The sequence below is a fragment of the Boleophthalmus pectinirostris genome, unplaced genomic scaffold (assembly GCF_026225935.1).
Source record: "Boleophthalmus pectinirostris isolate CB_2022bp ecotype Guang Dong unplaced genomic scaffold, ASM2622593v1 HiC_scaffold_18, whole genome shotgun sequence".
Taxonomy (NCBI): Eukaryota; Metazoa; Chordata; class Actinopteri; order Gobiiformes; family Gobiidae; genus Boleophthalmus; species Boleophthalmus pectinirostris.
This window is the reverse complement of record NW_026571133.1, coordinates 2673531-2687097: the sequence shown is the minus strand read 5'-3', so window position 1 is coordinate 2687097 and position 13567 is coordinate 2673531. Positions and strand designations below refer to the sequence as shown.

The 13567-nt window shown below is 41.0% G+C and overlaps 1 protein-coding gene across 3 annotated transcripts in view; it reads right to left on the bottom strand.

The window, feature by feature from the left end:
- ptpn12 (protein tyrosine phosphatase non-receptor type 12) overlaps positions 1 to 1363 on the bottom strand; it is a 153665-nt gene extending 152302 nt beyond the window's left edge. For all 3 annotated transcript variants that reach the window (XR_008632169.1, XM_055153534.1, XM_055153533.1), the window contains exon 1: positions 810 to 1363. Coding sequence is in view for 2 of the 3 variants with exons in the window: in XM_055153534.1 (XP_055009509.1) it covers positions 810 to 911 (102 nt within the window). In the remaining variant the exon portion in view is untranslated. The remainder of the gene's footprint in view (positions 1 to 809) is intronic.
- Positions 1364 to 13567: the final 12204 nt, after the last annotated feature.

Here is a 13567-nt window from a genome sequence, read left to right as displayed (position 1 = left end):
AAATCCTTAGGAAAAAAAGCAAGTTATGGACATTTTTAAGCCATTATTTCCTGTCGTTGTTATCAAGTTGCCAACCGCAGATAAAATAGAAATACTGTATAATATTTTTTAAAGTATTGAGTGTCTATAGCGTGTTCTAATTGGCTAAAATCACCCAGTATGTAGGCCATCTTCCAAGTCTAATCAAAGCTCGATCTAGATAAGAGATATCACAGAACAAGACTTCCTCTAGACTTAACCAGGGACCCAAGTAAAGTCTACAAACAAGATTTAGCCGATATAGGTCAAACAGCCAGCGCTCTGTGGATTCAGCGGGAGAAGGAACGATGTTATGATGTGAGAAATACCGGGAATGTTTAGGTATTTCTGCTTATTTGGCAGCTGAAGTTGTGTGCGTAATGGCTCCAGGGATGTCGCACGCAAGTTTAAAAAAAAAAAAATCTCCCGTCAAACTACATTATTTAAAACGTAACCCGGGGCGTAAAATGTGACACGAAGTAGTGGAGATTTTGTTTATTTTCTAAAAAAGCATGCAGCCGGTGCGCGGTGGGTTTGCCAATACCGAAACAATGCTAGGCCGCCATGTAAAGTACAGACTGGGAAAAAAGGGAGGAGGAGAGAAAGGAAGGCGAGGGGAGGCTTGTCTCACCTCTTGCCCGGGAACAAGGGGCACGGACACGGGCTCGGGACACGGGGAGGGGTCGGTGCGGTGGCTGGGTGGGTTTTTTTCACGGGAGGAAACGCAAGATTGGAGCGGTGAAAGCCGTGCGTAAAACTGGAATACAAGACGCACGTTCGCTTTGACCTACCATAAAGTCGCTGCCGAAGTTGTCCTCTCCCCTGTCTTCGTCTCCCTCGCTCATTTCCTTCACGGTTTGGATGAACTTTTTCAGGATACCGGCTTGCTCCATGGTTTAGTCCCTCTTTTTTTTTTGTCCCGTTTGGTACAGCACAGTATAACCCTCCTTGTTCTCGCAAATTTAAGCTGCAAGGCGTGGGTTCAATTTTCAAGATTAACAAAACGAGGGGACAGGGTAAAAAGGAAGGGGGGGAATAAATTAAAATAAATAATCCCACAAAGTCATAATCGCTTCACGGCACAACACCTTTGCGTTATCGGCCCATTTTTTGAGGCTTCTTTCTTTCGGGGAGGAATCCGTGCCACAAACGCTCCGGGTCCCGGTCACCAAACAACGGATTACGGCGCGAAATAACTTTCCAGACGTAATCCAGCATGAACCGCAGGCTGTAAAAATGAAGGGTTAAAGGAAAATGGACCAAAAAAAGCCCCGGTTTTGGTGGATCTAACACCCCTCCCTGTCTGCGCCTCGGTTGCCACATTCGCACATTGCTGCTGCTGCTGCTGCTGCTTCATCCGGACTGGGCAAAACCAGCAGGCGCCAGAGCCCGCCTCTTCCACCGAACGCCGGCTTCTGATTGGATAACGCGAACCAGGAATTGAACTCTCATTGGTCACGACGTATGTAGGTCTGAGATTGGGGCGCGTTCGATTGGTTGAAAAGTTTGTCCGTCCGAGTTGGTCACGAAACGTCAGCTGTCGTCATACCGTAGGAAATCGGGGGAAAAAATAATAAAATAAATATCCTCTAACGTAAATGTATAGATATTTTTTAACGTAATAAATAAAATGTAGTAAATTAATCGGATAAAAATAAATATAAATCTGTATATTATAATTATTTCATCATTATGTTATTTTTAAAAATGCACTGATTTATGTAAATGTATCGTATCGTTTGTCATCATGACGTTAAATGATAAATACACAGTGTTGGGAAGGTGACTTTTAAAATGTATTCCCCTACAGATTACAGATTACATACCCCAAAATGAAGTTTGTAACGTAATCCATTAAATTACTTAAAGAGTAATGTAATCTGAATACTTTGGATTACTTGATCTTGTCATGCTGTATGAATGTAGCGACCACATCCTGAAAATTCTTGTTTCTTCTATTTAAATTGTCTGTCGAGCCCAAATCCCCATGAATAAGCAACTGTTTACTGTAGAGAAGCAAAGACTAGGAAATCTTAACATAAGATGTTTTATCCTGGTTTTAGTTCCTGGTTTAGTCCTGGTTTAGTCCTGGTTTAGTCCTGGTTTAGTCCTGGTTTAGACCTGGTTTTAGTTCTTAGTTTAGTCCTGGTTTAGTCCTGGTTTAATCCTAGTTTTAGTCCTGGTTTAGTCCTGGTTTAGTCCTGGTTTAATCCTAGTTTTAGTCCTGGTTTAGTCCTGGTTTAATCCTAGTTTTAGTCCTGGTTTAGTCCTGGTTTAGACCTGGTTTTAGTTCCTAGTTTAGTCCTGGTTTAGTCCTGGTTTTAGTCCTGGATTTAGACCTGGTTTAGTCCTGGTTTAATCCTAGTTTTAGTCCTGGTTTAGTCCTGGTTTAGACCTGGTTTTAGTTCCTGGTTTAGTCCTGGTTTAGTCCTGGTTTAATCCTAGTTTTAGTCCTGGTTTAGACCTGGTTTTAGTTCCTAGTTTAGTCCTGGTTTAGTCCTGGTTTTAGTCCTGGATTTAGACCTGGTTTAGTCCTGGGTTAGTCCTGGTTTTAGTCCTGGATTTAGTCCTGGTTTTAGTCCTGGTTTTAGTCCTGGTTTAGTCCTGGTTTAGACCTGGTTTTAGTCTTAGTTTAGACCTGGTTTAGTCCTAGTTTTAGTCCAAGTTTTAGTCCTGGTTTAGACCTGGTTTTAGTCTGGTTTTGGTTTAGTCTGGTTTAGTCCTGGTTTTAGTCTGTTTTAGACCTGGTTTAGTCCTGGGTTAGTCCTGGTTTAGTCCTGGATTTAGTCCTGGTTTTAGTCCTGGTTTAGTCCTGGTTTAGACCTGGTTTTAGTCTTAGTTTAGACCTGGTTTAGTCCTAGTTTTAGTCCAAGTTTTAGTCCTGGTTTAGACCTGGTTTTAGTCTTAGTTTACACCTGGTTTAGTCCTGGTTTAGTCCTAGTTTTAGTCTTGGTTTAGACCTGGTTTAGTCCTGGACTGGTTTAGTCCTGGTTTTAGTCCTGAGTTAGTCCTGGTTTGGAGGCGCACAGGAGACTGGTGGTGTTTGTGCAGTATGGAAGGAGACATGGGATATGGCCCAAAATATGAAAATGTGAAAACAGGAAAATACCACCATGTAATCCATTTATTTCAACAAAGTAACTGTAATCCAATTACTATTCACTGAAACAGTAACTGTAACTGAATACAGTTACTCATCATTTGTAATCTGATTGCGTAACGCCGGTACATGTAATCTGTTACTCCCCAACACTGTAAATACTTATAATGTGACAAATTCATCATGTAAAATGCATGGAATTAATTAGTATTTTGTTTATTTAACCTCTTATAACTTAACTCGTGTAACTAATTAGATATGAAGCAGCTGAATTGTGCTAAAAACAATAGCTGCTAGCATTGTTGGTGAGCTACATTCTGCCTGAAAAAAACACATCAGGTACATTTTTAATGCGTAAACATTAAAGTTAAAACATTGTCATCAAGTCAGTTTGTATAATTATTACGTTTAGAAATGATTTAGGTGTCCAGCTTTAACTTATTATATTTTTTTAAGGCAATTGTCACACGTGCCGTCTCTATTTGACTGAGCTTTGTTTTTGTTTTGTTTTTTATTTGTATGTCTCATCTGTCTACTGTTTTTATTTACATATAATTGGGGTTTAGAGTCTAATCTCAACACTTGTTATGGTTTGTTAAAATGTAAATTGCATGTGATTTCTGCACTTTTGGCAATGAAGTTCTAAAAAAAAAGATATATCACGATAATTCATTGAGCAATTTTCATATCAATTAAAAATGCTTTCAAAATGATTTTTAAAAGTTATGTTTTTCATGAAAAAATAAGTTCCATTTACTGTTCTCATCATTTAAAAAATAAAAACATTATATTTCATAAAATTTAGTTCAAGTGAAATTGTACTAAACATGTAAATATTAATAAATCACAGAACATCGTCCTTTGTTTTAGTGTCAGGATATATCATGATTACGGACGTAAAAATATCTTGATATTATATGATAACATAATACAATATATCATAATATACATCTCATAGTACGATAATTATCGCAATACTGGCTGGAAAGAGGAGGAGGAGCTGGTCTCCTTAGAATCTATAAAAACAGATTTTTAAAAACAGATCTGGAATCCTCAGGGTGTAATTGTTTTAACTATCTTTGAATTTGTGTTGATTGCTCTCTTATACTGAATGTATGTTTTTATATGTTTTGAAATTGTAGTTTTGTGGCCTCTTGGCCAGGACGCTCTTGAAAAAGAGATTTTTAATCTCAATGAAACTTTTTCCTGGTTAAATAAAAGGTTAAATAAAAAATAAATAAAAATATTTTGAAGAGGTTAACAGGATAGTACACATGCAAATTTTTCCTTTTTAAATACCTTGACTTAGCTGGACTGACTCCACCTAGTGCCTCCACTCAATTTAATTTCTCTCCAGCAACTTGGTCAGGAATCGAAATAGACAGTTTGCAAAAACCCCAGAAGTGCGAGTCTGAGCCAATCAGCGAAGAGCCAGACATTCTGTGTTGGCAACGAATCCCGAGTTCGAGGAAAAAGAGAAGGAGAAAGAGAATTGTCCTATTTCCTACGGGATTTGGTGCATGACATACATCATGACCAAATAGCAGTGATTGGTTAAATAAAAAAGTATCCGCCTTCTGTTGAGCGAACAAATTCTAATGCTGTGAGGTCAGACGGTTTCCACGAAGTGAGACCAGCTGATGAATCAGACTAACCCTGACCAGTCTTCAGTGTGAATCACTGTCATATTCTAAAGAACTAAGATTTAAAAGTGTTTAATAGTTATTTTATTATCTAGTAAATTAAGTTAACGATCCTGGCCTATGCAGTTCTCTTTTTTAAGTTTTAAGTGAAAAACCTTGCATTTCGATATATTGTGACAGTCCACGATATTATTGTGAGAGTTTTGACGACACGATATCATGATATTTTGATATTGTTACATCCCTAATCATGGTGTATTGATTTGTAACAGGCACTGACACCTCTAGAAATGATTACATTTCCAAAAATTACTACCACCTTTTCTGAAAATATTTGTTTTCCTCGGTAACATTTAGAATGACCTAAACTGGAACTGTGCGATTCATGTTCAAACTATCGAGTCATTTCTATAGTGCAGGTCTAAAAAAGGACTTGGTCAGATCCAAACCAGAACTAAACCATGACTAACCTTGATCTATTTCAGAACTATTAAAGATTGTGAAACCTTCAGTGGTGGAAGGTAACAAAGTACACAAGTAAAAGTACAACACTTAAGTGCAAATTTTAGGCATCTTTATGTTACTTAAGTACATTTTACAGAGGATACCATCTACTTTTCTTCACTTCATTTGAGAGCAGGTATCTGTACTTTTTACTCCATTACATTTTAGTTCTGGATTGAAAAGTTAAAAGTGCTTTTCTTTATGGTTTGAAACCTGCTGAAATGGCGGAGATGTAAATTTGAGATTTCCGTCCCAACTTTGAGCAACACAATACACAAAAACACAAAAGCAGCTGGAAAATGAAGAAGTCAGTTGAATCGATTAATTGAATCTGCTAAATTCTTTTTCAAAATAACTACATTTCATCCTTTAATTGTTCATATGATACGGTTGCTTGAGTAACTTCTTACCTTTGTATCTGTATTTTTACATGAGTAACAAAACTGAGTACTTGAACCTAGATTCACTTTGTGGAAACCGTCTGACCTCGCAGCATTAGGATTTGTTTGCTCGACAGTAGGCGGGTACTTTTTTTATTTAACCAATCGCTGCTATTTGGTCGTGACGTATGTAATGCGCCAAATCCTGTAGGAAGAAGGACAACAGCATCTTTGTCTTTGATGAGGCCCTGTCCACACCAGTACATATTTGAGTCATTTTCGTTGTGGATGTAGTGTTAATCCGATTGAAAACTGCTCCAGAGACGGAACGATGTGATGCCTCCAGCTCCCACAAATTCATCTGAGTACAGATCTGATCCAGCACTGTGTGGACGCCTGAAAACGCTGATACGCTGATGTAGGTCTATGCACCGTGAAGTAATTCACCGCCAAAATGCTAAGAGGCTAGAATATATGTTCATTCATATAAACGGTCTGTGCGTTTGACCTGCAGACATATAATCTCTGAAAAGTTTAACATGAACCATCTCCAACACGACAGAAACACAGAACAGACTCACCATCAGCAGAACACCCCTCTGTCACAGAAAGAACACTCACATTCCACTGAGTCGTGTCCTTTAGTCCAACAGAAGCTGAACAGTGTCAAGGTACAAGGAGCGAGCTGAGTTTTTTGAGCACTCAGTTTATGCAAATTAGCCATGTGGATTTAAGTTTCATTTCTGTAAAACGTAAACAAACATGCTCAAAGCTGTGTGAATAGGGAAGGATTGCGGACACAGAAACGACTTGTGTGGACAAAGATCATTTCCAATACGGTGATACTGTGATGTCTGTCTTCGTCTACATCCATCTCGACGCTTTGTTTACTGTTGTGCTGTTCCACAAAAGGGACACAGACAGACGCTTGAGTTTGACGTCATGGCATCACAGCTCTTTTCTGATTGGCCGATGCACGGTCTACAACTTCGAGGGTTCTTGTAAATCGTCTAAGTGTATTCCAATTCCTGAACTAGACGCTGGAGAGAAATGAAATTGAGCAGAGGCACTAGATGGCACCAGCCTGGCTAGGACAATGTGCAAAAACAGTAAAAGAAAATACATCATCATGTGCAAAGTTTGTTCTAAAAAGCTGCTTTCCACCCACTCAGCTAAACTCAACACTTAGACATATGCTACATTCAGACTGCAGGGCTTAACGCTCAATTTAGATTTTTTTTGGTGAAATCCGATGTTTTTGCGAGGTTGTTAACATTTCCAATTAAATGTGACTTGTATGTGACTCCAGTGTGAACATTAAACGGCCCAAAAGTGTCCCACATGTGACACTGGAGACACGACGACGTCAACCGCAGTGAGCGTCTCTGTGTTTACAGAAGTTGTCCAAACATGGACGCGAGCATTGAGCACCTGGAGATTTTAAAAGAAGGAGAAGGACGAGGTTTTTGGTCGTGGTGTTTTGTGGGACAGCGGCAGCGACGTCCGTTGAAAGGAACGTGTGGATGTGGAGACGGAGCCAAGAGTGGTGAGTGGTGATGTGCTTCGTTCAGTGACACGGAGTTCATTAACAATTTTCGTATGACGAGAAGAACGTTTGTGTACATTTGTGGTTTGTTGATGACGTGTAGGTCGGATGAATGCGCTTTGACTGTTCAGACTGAAGTCGCATGTCAAAAGATCAGATATGTATCAGTTTTAGGAGCACATATCCAAGTGTCCTGGGTCACATTTGAAAAAATCTGATCTGTGTCGTTCAGACTGTCAATAAAAGATCAGATACAGGAACATAGGGGCCAAAAAATCTGATTTGGGTCACTTCAGGCTGCAGTCTGAATGCAGCCTTAGACTTAAACAAACTTTCATGATCCACAAGGGAAATTATTTGAACCTAGAACAGGCACTGAATTAATTAAAAGTTCTGGTTTATTATAAATTTACTTTACTACTGAAATGTATAATGCATTTACTACAATTTATTGTTATAACCTTGTAATACACACTTGCTGTTACAATTTTACTGGCATGTTAAAGCCTACATCCACCATCAATCTGAGAGAGAGAAAGAGACATACATAAAAATGCAATGAATTATGTAAAGGTCTTAGTAAAGAAACAGACGAGCCGGCAGATTAATGGGTCAAATACAAATAGTGAAATGTATAATCTGGATTTAAAAGGTCGAAAATAGAAATACTAATACTTTTGTACATTTTATTTTAAAAAAGAGAGGAAGAGAGAGAGACAATGTAGTGAGAAAAACACAGAAGCATGAGTGTAGAGTAGAGTTGCTAGCAGGTCTTTGTGGCTTTGTGGTCTCAGTGTCTTTCCACAGTTCAATAGAAACAGGTCAAGCAAACTAACAGACACAAGACGAGGCTCCACTGAACTCGAACATGTCTCTATCTGTGTCCTCGTGTGGCCTCGGGGGTGATTAAATAAACATATAATAGAACAGAATCTTTTTAAATGGCTCATATTTTGCAATTTTTTGATCGATGTAATAATGTTTTCTCATCACAAACAGACCTGGAGTTGTGTTTTGTTTCATTCACACATGTTTAAAGCAAAAACTCTGCAGATTTAGACCGAGTTCTTCTCTCAAACTGAAACTTAAACTCTGTTCGACCTTGTGCTGTCATGTCATGTGGTGTGGTGATGCAGGAAGGAAGTGCTCCACTGTGTTTTTAAAATCCATACACATAATATAAATTATATCTCTCTTACCCACCTCAAGAGAGAAACCTTAGTGCAAAGATAAAATAGTGATTGACAGGACAAAAGGGTTTCTGTTACATAAGGGTGAGTTGTTGTACAGTTGTAGGGAGCAGGGGCGGTGCCGGGGTTGTCAGGGGGACACTAGCCTCCTCTAGACTGTCCAGTGCACCTCCATAGCTCCCCCAAAAGTTTGAAATGTCCATCCATTTTCTTTTGCTTATCCAGAGCTGGATCGAGGGGCAGCAGTCTAAGCAGGGACTCCCAGACTTCCTTCAACCCAGACACTTCCTCCATCTCCTCCGGAGGGACCCTGAGGTGTTCCCAGGCCAACTGACAGACATAGTCCCTCCAGAGTGTCCTGGGTCTTCCCCGGGGCCTCCTCCCAGTGGGACATGCCCAGAGCACCTCCTGAGGAAGGCGCCCAGGAGGCATCAGGCACAGATGCCCGAGCCTCAGCTGCTCCTTTCGACGTGGAGGATCAGCGGCTCTACTCCGAGCTCCTCCCGTGTGACTGAGCTCCTCATCCTATGTCTAAGGGAGCGCCCAGCCAGCCTGCGGAGGAAACTAATTTCAGCCGCTTGTATCCGCGATCTTGTCCTTTCGGTCATTACCCAGAGCTCATGACCAGAGGTGAGAGGAGGAATGTAGATTGAAAAAGTAAATCAAGAGCTTTGCCTTTCAGCTCAGCTCCTCTTCACCACAACGGTCCGATACAGCGATCGCATCACTGCCGACGCTGCACCGATCCACCTGTCAATCTCACGCTCCGTCCTCCCCTCACTCGTGAACAAGACCCCGAGATACTTGAACTCCTCCACTTGAGGCAGAGACTCCCCACCCACCCGGAGAGGACAAGACACCTTTTTCCAGTCAAGAACCATGTCCTCGGACTTGGAAGAGCTGATCCTTCATCCCACACTCGGCTGCAAACCGCCCCAGTGCTGCAGGTCCTGCTTCGATGGAGCCAACAGGACAACATCATCCACAAACAGCAGAGATGAAATCCTGTGGTCCCCAAACCGGACCCCCTCCGGCCCCTGACTGCGCCTAGAAATTCTGTCCATAAATACAATGAACAGAACCGGTGACAAAGTGCAGCCCTGGCGGAGTCCAACATGCACCGGGAACAGGTCTGACTTACTGCAGACAATGAACACAGCTCCTGCTCCGGTCATACAGGGACTGGAACATGCTCACAGCTCAGCCTCCATGTGTTGGAGTTCACCCTGGTGAATAAGTGTCCCTTCGGGTCGGGGTCAGGTCTCTCACTGTTGTGTTGACCTACGAGTCGAACAGCAGTGCAAAGTATCTTTCCTTCTTGGAGTCTTTGGAAGAGGTACCAGACAGTGCACCAACCTGGAAATCCGTTGATCTACTGGTAGTTCGGAGAGGGCATGGAGAAGGTTTGAAATGTGACTTTGTTCAAAATGACAGTGACCAATGAGCTCTTTTGTCTCACACGCAACACTGAAAGAAACAAATTTGATTGGACGGCTGTAATTGGGCCGGAGAGCACAGAGGGAATGGGGACGGTGTATAAACAGACTACAGAGACTCAAACTTACACTCAGATTTCTGTAAATGTACCGAAAAAAAAAAAGTAAAAAATCGGGTTAAGCCAAATTAAATTTTAGTAACAGAAAAAAATCTGATATTTGGGGAAAATGATCATATGGGGTACGAATATACAATCCTGACTTTTTTTTGAGAGAGACCTTCACATCCAGTGTGTTCTGGGATGTTTTAGATTTGCAGCATTGGTCCGGTGTGGGAAATTAACACTGAAGACTGAAAATGATATGAACACTAACTTTATGTGTTTACCACTTTTCATAACAATGAAAACATAAAGCAGAGTGTAGCAGCTTTACAGTGGCACAACAACATCACTTTTTCATGTGGTTCTCCAAGAAACAATTTTTATCCTTTGTAAACAACAAAAGTACTTCGCACTTCTGACAAATTCTTGCACAGTCTGCATCGTCCACGTTTATCTGCATGGATGGGAGAAAAGGCTCCTGAGTAAAAAAAGCTCATAAAATATGGATTTGGAGTAAGTAGGTAATTGGCATTTAGCTGTTGCAAATCTGCAACGTCTGCCTGGAAGAGGGTTAAATTAGTTTGAATTCACAGTAAAGGGCCCAATGAGCACAGTGAGCAAAATAAAAAAAATGATATAAAATAAAATAGCTCTGCATAATTTGCAAATAAAAACAAAAAAAAGAATGACATTAAAATTTATTGGACGTCAGTATTTCGGGTGGAAATAGCGTTCGTGTAAAACAGTTTTGTAACATTTTAAGATGCACGGTGCTTCCTCTCTCTCTCTGTTTCTCTGTTTCTCTCCGTCTCAGTTTCCTTTCCCAGGCAACGCTCGTGGTTTCAGTTATTTTGTACCAGAGCTGAACTTGACCTCTGACCTCTGCGATGAGAACGGGGAGGTCATCTAAACACACACGCAGATCACATTTCTTACTCGCGAAATCATATAGCCACCGTCCAGTACGCGGGATTCTTTTTTCAGACTGTTTCATTACCTACTGGTACTTTAAAGAATCTGAATTAATGTATGTTTTTTAAGGCAGATGCTTTTTACATCCGGGTTATTTATAAAAAAAAAACCCCAAAAAACTCACTGTCAGTACAAACATAAAGGCTCCAGCCCAGTGAAAATCAGTAATATTTGATGTTTTTTTTACTCAAAATGATGCAGAATCATCGATCAATCAATCACAGTCTGCGCTTTAGTCCCGGTTAAATCCTGTTTTAGTCCTGGTTTAGTTCCTGGTTTAGTCCTGGTTTAGAACTGGTGTAGAACTGGTTTTAGTCCTGATTTTAGTCCTGGTTTTAGTTCTGGTTTTAGTCCTATTTTAGTCCTGGATTAGAACTTCTGGTTTAGTTCTGATTTAGTTCTGATTTAGTCCTGGTTTAGTCCTGTTTTAATTTCTGGTTTAGTTCTGGTTTCATCCTGATTTTAGTCCTGGTTTAGAACTGGTCTTAGTTCTGGTTTAGTTCTGATTTAGTCCTGGTTTTAGTTCTGGTTTTCATCTTGGTTTTAGTTCTGGTTTAGTCCTGGTTTTACTTCTGGTTTAGTTCTGGTTTAGTCCTGGTCTTAGTTCTGGTTTAGTTCTGTTTTAGTCCTGGTTCTAGTCCTGTTTTAGTCCTGGTTTAGATTTGGTTTTAGTCCTGTTTTAGTCCTGATCTTAATTCTGGTTTAGACTTGGTTTTAATCCTGATTTTAGTTCTGGTTTTAGTTCTGGTTTTAGTCCTGATTTTAGTCCTGGTTTAGTCCTGGTTTTACTTCTGGTTTAGTCCTGATTTTAGTCCTGGTTTAGAACTGGTTTTAGTCCTGTTTTAGTCCTAATCTTAGTTCTGGTTTTAGTTCTGGTTTTAGTTCTGGTTTAGTTCTGATGTAGTCTGATTTAGTGCGGAAAATACGGTACATGAGGACCAACTAAAACTGAACACAAGAGGGAGGAATTACACAAAATTAGTAAAAAAAAACCCAAGAAGGCGAATATGTCAAATACAGAAAATAATAAGTGATAATAAAATGACCTTAAAGCAAACTAAACAAACTAACTTAATAAAAACGAAGTAAATAGTGCTCCCCCCCTCCTTGTTGAGTCATGATGGTTTCTCCCGAGGGTCCTTCATCCGGTGCTCAGTAAGGCTGCGTTCAGACTGCAGCCTGAAGTGACCCAAATCTGATTTTTTGGCCCCTATGTTCCTGTATCTGATCTTTTAATGACAGTCTGAACGACACAGATCAAGTTTTTTCAAATGTGACCCAGGACACTTGGATATGTGCTCCTGAAACTGATACATATCTGATCTTTTGACATGTGACTTCAGTCTGAACGGCCAAAGTGCATTCATCCACCTACACGTTATCAACAAGCCACAAACGTCACTATTCTGCGCTGAAGTAGGCGAAAATTGTTAATGAACTCCGTGTCACTGAAGTGAAGCACATCACCACTCACCACTCTTGGCTCCGTCTCCACATCCACACGTTCCTTTCAACGGACGTCGCTGCCGCTGTCCCACAAAACACCACGACCAAAAACCTCGTCCTTCTCCTTCTCAATCTCCTCCTTAAAACAAGTAAGTTGTTCATGTTCTGGCTCCGGTACGAGAGGAACTTTAAAATCTCCAGGTGCTCGATGCTCGCGTCCATGTTTGGACAACTTCCGTAAACACAGAGACGCTCGCTGCGGTTGACGTCGTCGTGTCTCCAGTGTCACATGTGGGACACTTTTGGGCCGTTTAACGTTCACACTGGAGTCACATACAAGTCACATTTAATTGGAAATGTGAACGACCTCGAAAAAACATCGGATTTCACAAAAAAATCAGAATTGAGCGTTAAGCCCTGCAGTCTGAACGTAGCCAATGTGTAAGTCAGACTTATATTAACTAAAATGTGTGCACTCAAAGTCTAAATAAAGGAATTAAAGTATGTGTAATGTAATTAACTTTATGTAAATGAAATGAAATGATACTATGGAGTGGTGGTGGCAGAAGTATCCACCACAGTCCTCAAAACAGACTCAAATGTGAAAAAAGAAAAAGAGACCAGGGTGGATGCCACAGACTAAACTGAATAGGCCCTATTCAGCCGATTCATCTTATAAATGAACTGCATTTAGCCTCGTGTGAGAAGTGCTACAGTCGGACCAGATCCAAACCAGAGTCTTGACCCAGCGGGAGCAGCTCTGGTTCAGGCCGGAACAGAACCAGTGCGCAGACGCCGGCGCGGAACCACTCAGACCTGGTCCTGCTCACTCTATCCGGAACCAGGACATGACGGAGGACGGACCATCTGACCAACGCGCTCGAAGGACGGCACGAGACCCAGGACCAGACCCCAGCCCCGTCCTGAGGTCCTGTGTCTTTATGCTGCTGCTGTTACCTGAACGTTGATGTGCCCGCGGTTTTAACGGGGAACATAGAAACTTTTCACAACTGGAGGAACATCAGGAACATCGGTCTGACCCCGTCTGGCTCCGGATGAGACGGGGGAGAATTTATGACCCGACCACAGACAAGTCATGTGATTAGAACGCGAGCAACCGTCGTCAGGACGGTCAGTATGTGAGGCCAAAACAAAAACGGTCACATGACTGCGTCTCTCCACAGGAGCTTTAAATGAACAGAACAGATTCACTCTTTACTATTGGCTG